Consider the following 14,047-nt stretch of genomic DNA (forward strand, 5'->3'; position numbering starts at 1 on the left):
TTAGACTGTGTATTCAGTTTTGTATTAAGTAAAATATTAATAAATAAATAAATAGTTTAAATTATAAAGGAGACAACCACTCTATATTTTAATGTATAACAGCAATAATCCCTTCAAGAAGTTAAAAAGATCTAAAGATATTTTATCTTCATTTTATAGAAATTTTTTATGATATTTTATATATAAAAATTCTTCAGAATAAAATCGAAGAGATTAAATAATCATATTCAAAAATTAACGCCGAAATTTTGTGTAAAGATACTTATTTAATTAAAATATTTTGTAATTATTATCAATATTTTATTTATAAAAAAAACATGTTAAAATCGATTTTAACGATATGTAACCAATAAAAGTAATTTAAATAAATATTAAAATTATCGAAATGGTTAAGCAATATCATTAACACGGCGTAAACGTAGTTCTTTAATTCTTGTGGGCAGTTATTATCGATAAGGTTAACTACCAAAATGAGGTCGTTAGAGTCACGCAATTTGGTTCTGTCGACCAAACATTTCCTGTTGAAAATCACTTTTGGATGTCACAATCGTCAAACTTCAATTATCACTCAGTTCCTGGGATATGTTTCCCCTTCACTCTTCTCAGAAATTACTTTAAATAAATCTACTAAGTTTGCTAAATTCAGTTTTCAGTTTAAAATATTCGATCGTAAAATTGATTTTATTAAGAAATTCTTTTATTAAAGTATAAAAAGAAATATTTAATATATAATAAAGTATTATTATTATTATTATTATTATTATTATTGTGTATATAAATATTAATTTTTATTTCTCAATATAGGCTGTATAATTATTAAATTTAAAAATATTTTGTATTTCATTATCATTTTTGTATGACAAAAATTGAAAGTTTATTTGAAGGTAATTTAGATAGGTTTTATTTGTTTATTACTAATTTTATCTTCTTTACTCTAAATGTAATCATATTATTAGAGATGAGAAATTTTCTGTTAATACTTTATGGCAAATTTTTCAACTCAAAATATGATTAGATTAAGGTTAAATAAATAATGTTTTAATACAATGTATACTATCTTCAAATTATTTTGAACCAATGGTCTGGAATCACATGTAGTTCAATATAAAAATGGCTAGTTAAATTAGCTAGAAATGTTTGTTTTTTCAAAGAATTAAATGCTGGATTGTAAAAGTTTTTGGTTTTTTTGTGGTAATTAACAATAGAGATAATGAAAATTTTTCTAATATCTAAATCAATTAAAAGCAATACAGTAAAACCTGTTAAGTTAATGCTTAGGACTTCAGGTAATGAGTTTAATACCTGATTTTCTAGAATTTTTTTTGTGGCCATAAATTTTTCATTACCAAGCTGTTTCTCAAGAATCAGTTCACAGAATGATTACAAAATTATATATAGTATTATGATGCTTTTGAGTGCATTGTCAAGATGCCCCATGTCTCAATCCAAATACTGATAATATACTGTATCAATAAAAGGATGTTGATGCAAGGTTTTCTTGTTTGGCATGGAGCTGTGACTCTGTGATGTTTGTTTATCTTAATCATCTGTATTCACAGATATCAGTCTTTTAATATTATAAGAAGTAGCAACTCTCAAACATGTAAATTAAAATAAACTATGAAAATTTTTAAAATAAAATATAAAAATATGGAAGATACAAAATGTCTTCAGATATTCATTTTTGCAACTGCTAGCAATGTACAATCTTCATTTACAGAGACAATCTTTTATTGGAGTCTACCCCTCTGCAATAATGCAAATTAGTTAAAATGACTTCTGGTGACATAATTCACATCAACAGATGCCCAATAAAAGGTAATCTTTGTAGAAGATTGTTTTTGCTAGCCGTTGCAAAGATGGATATCCAAAGACATGTTGTATTTTCTATATTTTTCTATTTTAAAAGTAAATATTGTCGACCAACTTGATATGAAAACTTAACTATAAATTATATTAATGTAAGCAATCATTATCTTCAGTTATCAGCACCTTAAATGTTGAACTTTAATCATTTTATTGTTATTTGCTTACAATAGATTGTTTTAAATTACTAGCATTTCTTACTTCAACTATATGCTTACTATTGTTAAAGATGATAGCAAGCAAACAATTCTGAATAAATTAATTCTGATTATTATTAATTAATATTTAAGTCTTCAAACTATACCTTTTCTAATTGTGTTAGCATGTCCTTTTAATTTCAGAGTTAAATGAAAATTATAGATTTTATTTTATTATTATAGTCTTATTTATTTACCCCACTTTACCAGTTAGTTATTGCTATCATTATCAGCTTAGGTAAGTCCCAAACTGATAACAGTTAAGTATAATAAAATAAAATACATTATGTGTATATCTGTTATATTCCTTTGTTAAATATTAACATGTTTGTGACTTTTAAGAAGTACTTTAGTATATTTTATACTTTTTAATTTTCCATTTTTATCTTTTTTATTAATATTTTTTATCAGAATTATGTTTTAGAAAATTATTGATACAAAAGCTAAGTAATCATTTACTTGAAAAATCAGTCATTTATTATTAACTTCAAATAAATCATTTATGTGAAGGAAATTTATTCAATATATGACAGAAAAAATTATTGAACAATTAAAGAGTAAAATAAGTGCCAAAAATGCATACAATGTATAAAAAAATTTAATTAAATATTCTGTTTGTGGATAATGCTGGAATAAATTTGATTGCAAATAACTGAAATAATCTATTATCAAAGCAAAAACTCAACAATTAATGTATAAATGCTGTAAAAAACTGACTGCAATGAATATAGAATTACTTTGGACAAAGCTATACATTTTGGCTTATAATGCATAATAATATGGATTAGACTGAAAGTAGACAGAAATTTATTAAATTCATATTTTTCTAAAAATAAATAAATGCTAATTTTTTTATACATTTGAAATTATATTTCTGTTTTTAATCTATAATACAGTGTTTTTAGAGATCATTTAGCACTAAAGATATTGTATTTGGCAGTCTTGAATGTGGGAGGAAGTTATTTGAATAAGAAAAATTCAACATTTTGAATATTGGAAGCCTTCCAATAATAATAAGATGAATAACTTTGATTCATTCAGTTCTCCCACTTGAATAGCATTTAATTTTTATAATTTATTATTTTTATATTAAATCCAAGTTTAAACCTGGAGTTTGCTAATTATGTTTTATTTTTATATTTTATTATTAATGAATGAATTTAAAAAGTGGATGTTTTAAGTTTTTGATTATTAACTGAAATTTTTTAGATAAACTAAGAATAATTCAAAAAATTAAAAAAAAACAGTGCAACAGGTTTTTTTTACTAGACTGATTAATAGTATACAATTATATAGACAGATATTATCAACATCACCTTTGAAAACCAACAGTTTGTATTAATAATGACAAACAACTTTGTTCTTTGGAAAAATGCAAATGTTTTTAATGATATAATACAGAATTGAAATGCATACTAATAACTTCATGTAATATCATAAAAAATATAATTATAATATAAATTTAAATCTATACATGATCAAATTTTGTATTAAAATTTTAACATAATAAATGCAATGTATTTGCAGTATATGTTTCATTAAAGTAAAATAATATGAGAATATAGAATAATTAAAAAAATTAAATATTCAAAATTTATTACAATATTTAAAATTCTGTTTCTCTATTAGTTAACTCTATTAGTTTCTCTATTTATAATTCTCCTCTTTAAAAATTTGATATTTACTGTACGATACATTTTTATTTTATCTAAATTGAAAATTTAAATTGTCATTTCTTTATCAGAAGAAATGAATTTGATATTCTGATGTCAAAATTTCTTTAACTAATAATTAAAAATTAATAAATTAATAAAAAATTGACTTAATTATACAATATTATTTTTTATTTTATATTTAAGTCAATTTTTCAAGTTTCTTACTTAATGTATCAGTATTTTATTTTAGTAAAAATAAAAAGCAAAAATAATGTTATGTATTTTATAATTGAATAAATATAATGAATGAATATTATAATTATTGAAAAGTAATAGAAAATATAGTTATAAGTTTAAGTATAATAATGCCTAAACAAATATCTGAATACAAAGTCTACCCAAAAAGGGACCACCGTTTATTAATTTTGTATTCCAGACTACACACAGTCTTGGCATCTGACCTTTCTTTTTAGGCTACTGGCTGCCAAAAAGCTAAAAAGTCCTTTAAAAACACAAAAATATATCCAATTAAAAATCAAAAATTTTTAAAAAAGGTACTGGTGATATACGGACATCTTGGTTTCCATCCATACCTTCTTGGGGGTGTTTTGGCTTTTTATCTGTGAGGAAATGAGCACTGGAAAATGTAGATTTTAAAGTTGCCCCTGGTGACGATACTTTATAAAGCTTTGATTTGTAGATTTTCGTCAGATGGCAGTTATATTATAAATAAATATCTGAAGACAAAATCCACCCAAACTTGGGGCACAACTTTTTGGGCGGACTTTGTTTTCAGATATTTATTTATAATTGTTATCGGACAAAAATCTACAAATATAATAATGCCTATTAAACAAATATGATGTAATCCAGATTTATGAGCATATATTGTTCTTGAAAACCTCTCATAATCAAAATATTTTTTTAAACTGAAGAATAAAATCCAGATTTTAACAAGTTAAGTTTAATGTTACAACTGTAGAATTGAATTCAATTTATTATTAACATACAGAAATGAAAATTTTATAGGATGAAGTTTGTTTATGTGCACTTAATGACAACAATCCATGTCTTGCTCTTCTACAGTTGTCAAACAAGCAAGATTCTTCTGGTATCAATTGTACGATGAATCATGATTTCATATATTAAAATATGAAAAAATATTATGCTTAGAATTCATAAAATATAGTAAATTGCATTTAAATTTTTTGATATGATTTCTTGTTTGTGTGTTACAAAATTAAAAAAAAAATGATATTAAGTCATTTATTTCATATATGTACTGTACAATATTTAATTGTTACCATATAAATAAATAAACAGAAAACAAAATCATTATTTTAAGAAAAATAACTATTCTTATTGTTACTTTTATTGTTTAGTTATAATTAATTGTAAAACTTAAATAATCTCAATCAATTGAATAACTATAAAAAGATTAAAGGTTAAATCTAATTTCTTGTTTAATTGGAATTTAACTAGAAAAAAGATTCAAAATATTGCTGAATGAATTACTTAATACAATTGAAAAAAATAAACTGTTGTGTAAATACTGTTAGCATGTTAGATAAATTTCAAAATCTGAAGTGCTGTACAGCATTTTATGAGAACGTGAAAATACATTACAACTATAATGTTATGTTCTCACAACTATACTTTTCACAGTGGGAAAATATGCTGCATTATTTAAGATAATGAATATATGACAACATAACTTATAAGACCAAAAACAAATTCATAAAAGTTATTAATAAATTTAAATGATTTTCTGTTAATAGTTAGAAGTGCAATAAAACATAATTTGATGTGTTAATACCCTAAGCAATTTAAAACACTTAAAAAATTGTCTTTTTTTTTTTAAATCAATCTCATAACAATATATGAATAAATAAATAAATAAATACAGTGGGGGATCGGTTAATGAACAATTCGGACTGCAAACAAATTGGATAACAAACACTTTGATGGAAGATTTTTATGTTCAGACAACAAACACTTCACAGAACAAACAGAAAAAGAAGCGATATAAAATAGTGAATTCCGGAGCTCTGAAGATGTTGACATTGACACTCAACCCTATACTGATCAGATAGTATTCCTTCGAATTTTGAAACTCTCCCTTGTAATTCCAGCTTTTTGTTTACCTTTCTGACAAATAATTTTTTATAGTCTTCACGAGACTGTTGGGTGGGTACTTGTTAAGTTCTGTGTCAGTTTTTATTTATGAAAGGCAAGAGTTTAACTGTCCCATCGGATATTTGTTAACATTTTAATACCAAATTTTGAATTTCATCCATGCCTTCCATTTTAATAATTTTTTGTGCACTAGTTGATTTCTGTTCTCTGAATTTTTTTGTAAGTGCTTTTCAAACTTTTTATTTAAAGAAGAAACTGATAATATTATGGAGCCTAAAAAGAGTGGAATGTCAAGAACTGTGCTCACTGTAGAAACCAAGCAAGAGATAATAGCCAAGGTAGAGAGTGAGCACAAGATGTCTGTTGTTGCTAGGCAGTATGGCTTGAACAGATCTACAGAAGGCACACTCTTAGTTATGAAAGATATATCAAGAAGTTTCAAGCAGCTAAAGTTGTAATGAAAATCACATCTGAGAAATAAAGAGCATTGAAGAGCTGATAATGGAACCTGAAACTGATGTGACAATGGAAGAACTCCAAAAACTCTTAAATGAAGAATACCAAGAAACTTCGCAAGATGTGTTTTCTTTTGAAAAAGAGGAAGATGAAAGAGAACCAATGCTGACATCTGCTAATAAAGATCTTTCGAAGATGTGGGAGGATGTCAGAACAACGGTCATCCAAATGGCATCCAAACCAGAACGAGATTAATAGGCTTGGGGATCTCTACAATTACAATGCTATTAATTACGTCCAAAAAATCCTGAAGAAGAGAGAAAAGCAATTGACATCGGACAGATTTTTAACCCCCACAAATGGAAAAAACATGACTGATAAAAATGCAAGACTGTATGTATGTATTTTTACTATAAACATAGTAAATAAACATAGTAAAAAAGTATATATTTTTTATTTTTTGGAGATTCCAGAATGAATTAATCAAATTCCCATAAAAACCTATGGTAAATCGATAATTGATTAACGAACAATTCAGATATTGAACAAAGTCTTGGAATGGATTATGTTCATTAACTGATCACCCACTGTATATATACACACAAAAGATATTCTAAAATGTTTTTTAAATTTTTGATAATTTTACAGGTAATATCAGAAAGTAGAAATATTTATAAATAGATTTTATAAAGTTCAGTTATATAAAATTATTATTTCATAATTTGTTTTATATCCAGAAAAATGTCTTGTATAAATAATTAGCAAGAACTTTTAATGGCATTTAAATGTATTAGAAGCATATATAGAATGGAAATGAAGGTTTAATTTTTTTTAAATGTTAATTTTGTGTTAATTTCTTCAAATTATGTTTTTAATATTTATTTTTATTTTATTCTATTTAGAACTCATTTTTATTATTTTTATTTAATTAACAGATCACGAATTAAATACAAATTCACTATTGAAAAGTCAAGAAATTTTAGTTGCAGCAGCATTTTTATTTCTTATAATATTTATTATCATTATTTGTTCTTGTTGTCCTCGTCATGGGTCTAAAGTAAGTATATTTTATTTAAAATGTAAAAAATAGTAATCTTTTTATTTTTTCTTTCTCTCTCCCAAAAAACAGTACTTTGTTGTTATTGTATTTATTATTTTAAGCTTTTAGTTTATTATTTCAAAAATGTTTTACAAAATTATAAGAATACAAACTTTTATTATACAGTAAGACCTCGCTTAACGAGGGGGATGTGTTCCTAGACAACAAAGCCCTAAGCGAAACAGTGTTAAATGAGGTCATTTTAACATAGAGTAAATAGGGATGCGACCAAAAATAAGCAAATTTTAATTTAATTTTTAGTTATTTTTATATTAATTTGTATAATAATATATGTTAAATAACACATAAACATATGTACACAGAAAGGTAAAGTTTATTTTTTGTGACAAACATCCTGATTTTTCTGAAATTCTTGTTCTTTTGCAATAAAGTTTCATTTGTCACTTTTTTCTTTCCTTAAGCAAATATCAGTAGCAGAAGATTGCATCAAAAACATCTCGTTTTGCTTTTGCACTCTTTTCAAAATCTGGATCATTCGCTACAATTTGATCAATGATTTCAGTTATCTTACCAAACTTTTACTAAGGAAATCTGTAGAGAAATTTTTTGGGTTCTTTGTTTTCAGAATCTCTATTTTCCAGTTCCACGTGAATTCCATGTTCTGCCAGTTCTTGAAAGTCATCATTGGTAAGGCTCTCGCCAGAAACCTGCTGTAACTCCTCAATATCCTGTTCATCTATATCTCCTAGTCCCACTATATCAATTAGGTTGAGTTTGGCCAACCTAACGATAGACTCTTTTCATTGAGAATTCTTGGATACCTTCAGCCATAACTTCTAACACATTTCATTTGTGCATTTATCAGTTAATTCTTGCCAAGCCAAGTTGATATTTCCCATGGCATCCATGATGTTATATTTTTTCCAAAATTGCACCAAACAAACATAGATTTAAAGAAAGTACACCTTTTTGCCACCTTTTGCTGATTGGTTTGTGTTCGCGAATAATCGTATTAAATACGAATGAATGAAATGCCATAATTTAAACTGCCATAAATTTTGAGTTTTTTTTAGGCTTCGAGCAGACCGCATTATATTGAATCAGCGTTAAGCAGGGTCTTACTGTATATAACTTTATGCATAGGAGAAAATACACACTTTATCTATTTTGTTTAAAAATTAAGTTTACTATAATAAATAAATATTTAGTGATATTTTCAAGTGAAAATTTCATTTTATTAATCTAAATATAAATTCTGTCATTTTCTTATTCTGGGAAAAATTTCTAATTTGAAAAAGTTAAAAAGATATTTACAAAATTTTTAAAACAACATTTAATATTATCAATAATTTTTATTGTTAAGGTTAAAAATTTGTTAGAATAAGTATGATAATGATAATATGAAGTAGTCATTATCAAGTTGATTAAAATATTTTGGATTTATCTTAGTATTATGATATTACAATAATACATATACTTGTAATATAAGTGGTTTGTTACATAATAAATCATTTAATAGTTATAGAATTTTTCTAATTACAAATCAAACTCATTCCTAAAAGTATATACTAACTAATTAATGCACAATTCACATCTTAGCTAGAATGTTTCTTGCAAGAAAAGTGTGTGTTAGATCCTATTAGAATTTCATGTTTCAGTTCCTGGAAAATGCTCTTATTTTTCTTAAACATTTCTTTGTTAAATTATTATTGTTATATAAGATTCACCAAGGTGTATTATAACAAACTAAGAAATCTCAGATGATTATTGTTGAAATCTCTCTCTTGTTTTGTTTTTAATTAATCACTTTTAATAATGCAATGCCATAATTTCTCACTTATCTCTAATATATCAGAAATAAATGCTTGCAAACATTATTTCTGATATTTTCAAGATAAAAATATGTAATAAATCTTTATTGTCATTATATCTGTGTCATATTTATACTGGCACAACTCTTGTTCTAATTTCAAAAAATTATAAAAAGAAAATAAAACTTAAGATAAAGAGAGCATAATCTTTTGGAAAGTATTGTGTTTATTTGCTATCCTAATTATAAAAATAATTAAATTAATTATTTTCCAAATGAATGAAAATTAATAATTCATATAATGAAATATTCAAAAGATGGAAATTATAATAAGTAAATGTTTTAATTGATTTTTATTACCACCAGCTTAGCAGACAGAGTTGAATGCTTTTCTGTTTAAAAAAGGAATGGAAAATAAGTTTTCTTATAAATATCACTTTTGGATAGCTGTTATTATGTTCTATGTATGTATTGTCTCTTTAATCCGACATTAAGTTGGGTAGACTATCATTACAGATTTCAGGTTAGACACTTCTTTTATTGTTTCCACATATGCATTTCGGACTTATATAAATGAAGAGGGACTTATATAAATGTTAAGTCCCTCTTCAGTGCAATACTATGGTTCTGTCTCCTAAAACCACGGTGTACAATGGGTAACATTGGAAAGATTTTAAAATACAGCCATTAAAATCTTGTTATAATAATGTTACCCATTATACACCGTGGTTTTAGGGGAGAGAACCATAGTATTGCACTGAAGAGGGACTTAACATTTATATAAGTTCGAAATGCATATGTGAAAACAATAAAAGAAGTGTCTAACCTGAAAGCTGTAATGATAGTCTACCAAACTTAATGTCGGATTAAAGAGACAATACATACATAAGTTTTCTTAGGAATTTAACTGAAATTATACCTTTTTATGTGGCTGCATTTTAGTATAATTTTTATAAAATAGTTATTAAACTAAACAAAATGTAGTTTATTAAAAATATTCCAAAAAAAATGAAAAATTGTTTTTTATATATATGTTATATATAAAATACATAGTATATTATGTATAAATAATGAAAATAAAAATTCTAATAAAAATTAAAATGTACATTAAAATTACAAATAGATGTATCCTTATGCAGCTAATATTAAATTAAAAGCTTATTATCGTAATTAACTAATAAATACCTGTTAATAAATAACAAGTAGCCTCTAAAATATGTAATTAGAAACATATTTATCTTAAATAAATATGTATTTGACCTAATGAATTATAATTCACAATTTATTATGACACGTTGAAGCAATAAGAATGAATTTGAGAACAATTTATAGAAGATTTTTCATATATGGTCATTATATGGTTTTTCTTTATATGTTATATTTATATTAGGCTGTTTAATTGGTTGAACTATTTTGTGAAATGCTTGCTTTAGTGTCTAATAATAATTTAAAAATACAAAGCATCTGTACAAATATAATAGTCAAAATGTCATGTTGTGGATTAATTTGAGATATTTTTAAAAATATAAACATCCATAAATCCTTAGATTCTTGGATTAACTCATTAAACATGAGATTGGCCAAAATCACCTTTATCCATTTGAGACAAAATTGGCTGAAAGGAAAGTTGTTTGACTGGTTTTGCTATACATATTCCTCTTGTAGCTTGAGGGTAAAAACAATTTTGTCTCCAGGTACATAGAAAGAAGAAATTTTTCAGAGCTTAAAGATTTAATGCCAAGTGAGTACATCAAACTGTATTAATGCCACAAATTACTAGTTAAACAAAGTAATTTAGTGTAAAGATGGGTGTTAGGCACCATCTCTTGATAAATTTAATAATTGTAATTAAATTAATGTTTTAATAATTAATTTAGAAGGTTTTGGAAGAAAAGAATTGGCCCAAAGCAGGACTTGAACCTGTAACTCCCACATGCCATGCAGATGCATTGCCATTTATGCTACCCGGACCTGTCTGATCTTCACTTCTGAAACTATTAATTTAAATATAACCATACTGGTTACTCACAGCATCAACTGGAAATGACAATTGTTTGACATTAATCTAAGAATAATTAATCTATTCAGGTTTATGCAGATTTATATTTGTATATATACACCATACTAGGGTAAAGCAATATCTGGTTGAGTGCATGGTGGTAATTATAGTGCATGGGTGCTGTTGTCATCCCAAGTCAGTGCCGTGAGTAACCAGTATGGGTATATCTAAATTAATATTTCTGGAAGTGAAGATCAAATGGAGGCCGGGTAGCATAACTGACAACGTGTCTGTATGGCAACAGGAGTTGTGGGTTTCAGTCCCGCTTTGAATCAATTTTCTACCAGAACATTCTAAATTAATTAAAATAATTTAATTATAATTATTAAATTTATCAAGAGATAGCAGCTGATGCCAAATTAGACACCATTTCTTGTAATTAAACCTTTAGATCAAATTAGTTGATGTATGATTAGTAATTTGTAGCATTAATGTAGCCCAGTATAATCTGGCAATCATTTGGTATTTTAAAAAACTTTATTAGGCTAAATTTAGAGAAATCATTATTGATTTTTCACTTTAAATACAAACACAGTATGTAATTTATTGACTTTGATTAATAAACTTTGTCGTTTTTAAGTTTAAACAAACTGAAAAATTATTTTTAATCATCATTGGTTATGTTGCTGGAACTATATAATTTAACAATTTATTTTAATTAAATTTTTTCACTTTAAAGTTAGTTAAGAATAAATGGTAAAAATTGACTAAAAGTCTAAAAACATTAAAGGATTAGGTTCAATATTGCATTCAATATGATTTTCTATATATATCATTTAACTTAAGAAGGAAATTCAAAATTATTACATTTTATATAATTTATATGTTAATATCCTGTGTAAATCTTATTAACTTTTTAGTATATAATTCTAGTAAATTTTATTACATAAGCATAAATATATATAACTTTTCATATATTATCATTCTTTAGATTTTAAGATTTTTATTAATCATATTGTTTAACTTATTTATAGATCATAAATCTTGAGAAAGAATGCTCTCTATCAACCCATAATAGTAACCAATCACAAATGTCAGAATTTACTATTTTTCCACCAGTTACTGGTTTTTATAATCAGACGAATTCCTTACATGATGATGAAGTTACATTTGAACCTTTACCTGAAATCCGTCCAAGAAAATCAGATCCGCCAACACAAAATCGGCCATTACGTCCAGCTCATTTTAGTAATGTGTTAAATAGAGGATTATCACTTCAAGATTGGTTTGGTAACTATAACTTTTATTCATTTATGACTTTTTACGTAAGATAATTTTATTTGTTATCAACATTAATATTAGATGACTGAATATAAACATATTAATATATTTATTCATTATCATTTCAATTGAATCCATTTTCATACCATAAGTTTGTAATTTTCTTAATTAATAGTTAATTTTAACTATTAAAATAAATTAGCTCAAAAGTAAAAATGATATAAACTATAACATATATTTACACTACAATAAAATGAATACAATGTGATCTCTTTAATTTAAATACCAATTTACAATTTATACTAATAATAATTCTTTCAACTAACTAATTGCTTTTGAGTTTGAATAATTTTATTTCATATTTTATTATAAAGAAAACCATAAAAAGAAATGTACCATTCCATATGTCTTTCCAAATAAAATTTAAGTTTAATCGTCAATTATTTGATGATACATACATAAAGTATGCTCTACATAATGTAAAAAAAACCCAGTGATTTGTTTTGTTGAAATGAAAATGTGATTTTTGAACATTTCAGAAGATTCTGAAAGTAATAATCAACTAGAATTATTATTATTATTTTTTTAATTTGAGAAATAATAGAAGGAGAACTAAAATAATAAATGCATAATAAAAAGTATTTTTTTATATTTCTATCTGTGAAATAGATAGCAAAAAGATATTTGTAAATAGAAAAAAAAAAGAGAGGAATTTGTGTCATTCTAGAAAAATAAGTCAAATGTCACTCAATGACTTGACAGTAATATTGTATCAAGTCATTGAGTGACATTTGACTTATTGACTTGATATTTGCTAACTCTAATACATTCAGAAAAAACTTAAGTAACTTAACTAAAGAAAAAAGAAAAGCTATAAATTATGCCCTTTCTTATTAGGAGGAAAGAAAATGTAAAAAATGGCAATATTTTTTATCATCTGTTATAAGCTTAAGTTTAGAATAATGTTCAAATTTTTGATTGCCATAGTTTCATGCAAGTTTATCCATATTTATCTTCACTTTATGTTTGTTCAAAACTATATAAACAGCAACTAACCTGATACATTAAAGTTTCCAAATAAACTATCAATTTGTTGTTGGACTATTATGAGGCTAGTAAATAATTAAATATAAATCAGTTTGGTTAAAGGTAGATGTTTATGCTACCATCTCATGGTGAATTTAATAATTAGAAATAAATTAATTTTTAATTAATTTAGAATATCCTAGAAGAAAAAATTGGCCCAAAGCAGGACTCAAACTCACAACTCCTGCTTTGCCACAATTATGCACATTGTGTTGACATAGGTTATTTAATTTTAATTTAAGTAATTTTTATGATTATATCTAAATTAATTAATATGTTTGGCAGTGAAGATTGGACAGAGGTTTGAGTAGCATAATTGGCAACACGACTGCATGGAAGCAGGAGTTGTGTTCTACTTTGGCAAATTTTTTTCTTTTAGAATATTCTAAATTAAAAATTAAAATTAATTTATTCTTAATTATTAAATTTGGCTAGAGGTAGACAGTTATGCCATTATCTCATGGCACCTCTCACCAAATTGATTTATATCTAATAATATAA

At 25.1% G+C, this 14,047-nt stretch overlaps 1 protein-coding gene across 2 annotated transcripts in view; it reads left to right on the forward strand.

Annotated features, from left to right (window-relative positions):
• The window catches only part of LOC111636576 (serine/threonine-protein kinase LMTK3-like), a 55,418-nt gene that overhangs the window by 3,830 nt on the left and 37,541 nt on the right, over positions 1–14,047 (forward strand). For both annotated transcript variants that reach the window (XM_023381854.1, XM_023381853.1), the window contains exons 3-4: positions 7,246–7,367; positions 12,214–12,469. In XM_023381854.1, coding sequence (XP_023237622.1) covers positions 7,246–7,367; positions 12,214–12,469 — 378 coding nt within the window. The remainder of the gene's footprint in view (positions 1–7,245; positions 7,368–12,213; positions 12,470–14,047) is intronic.

Source organism: Centruroides sculpturatus, unplaced genomic scaffold (assembly GCF_000671375.1).
Source record: "Centruroides sculpturatus isolate CEXI.00-Female unplaced genomic scaffold, Cexi_2.0 scaffold987, whole genome shotgun sequence".
Lineage (NCBI taxonomy): Eukaryota > Metazoa > Arthropoda > Arachnida > Scorpiones > Buthidae > Centruroides > Centruroides sculpturatus.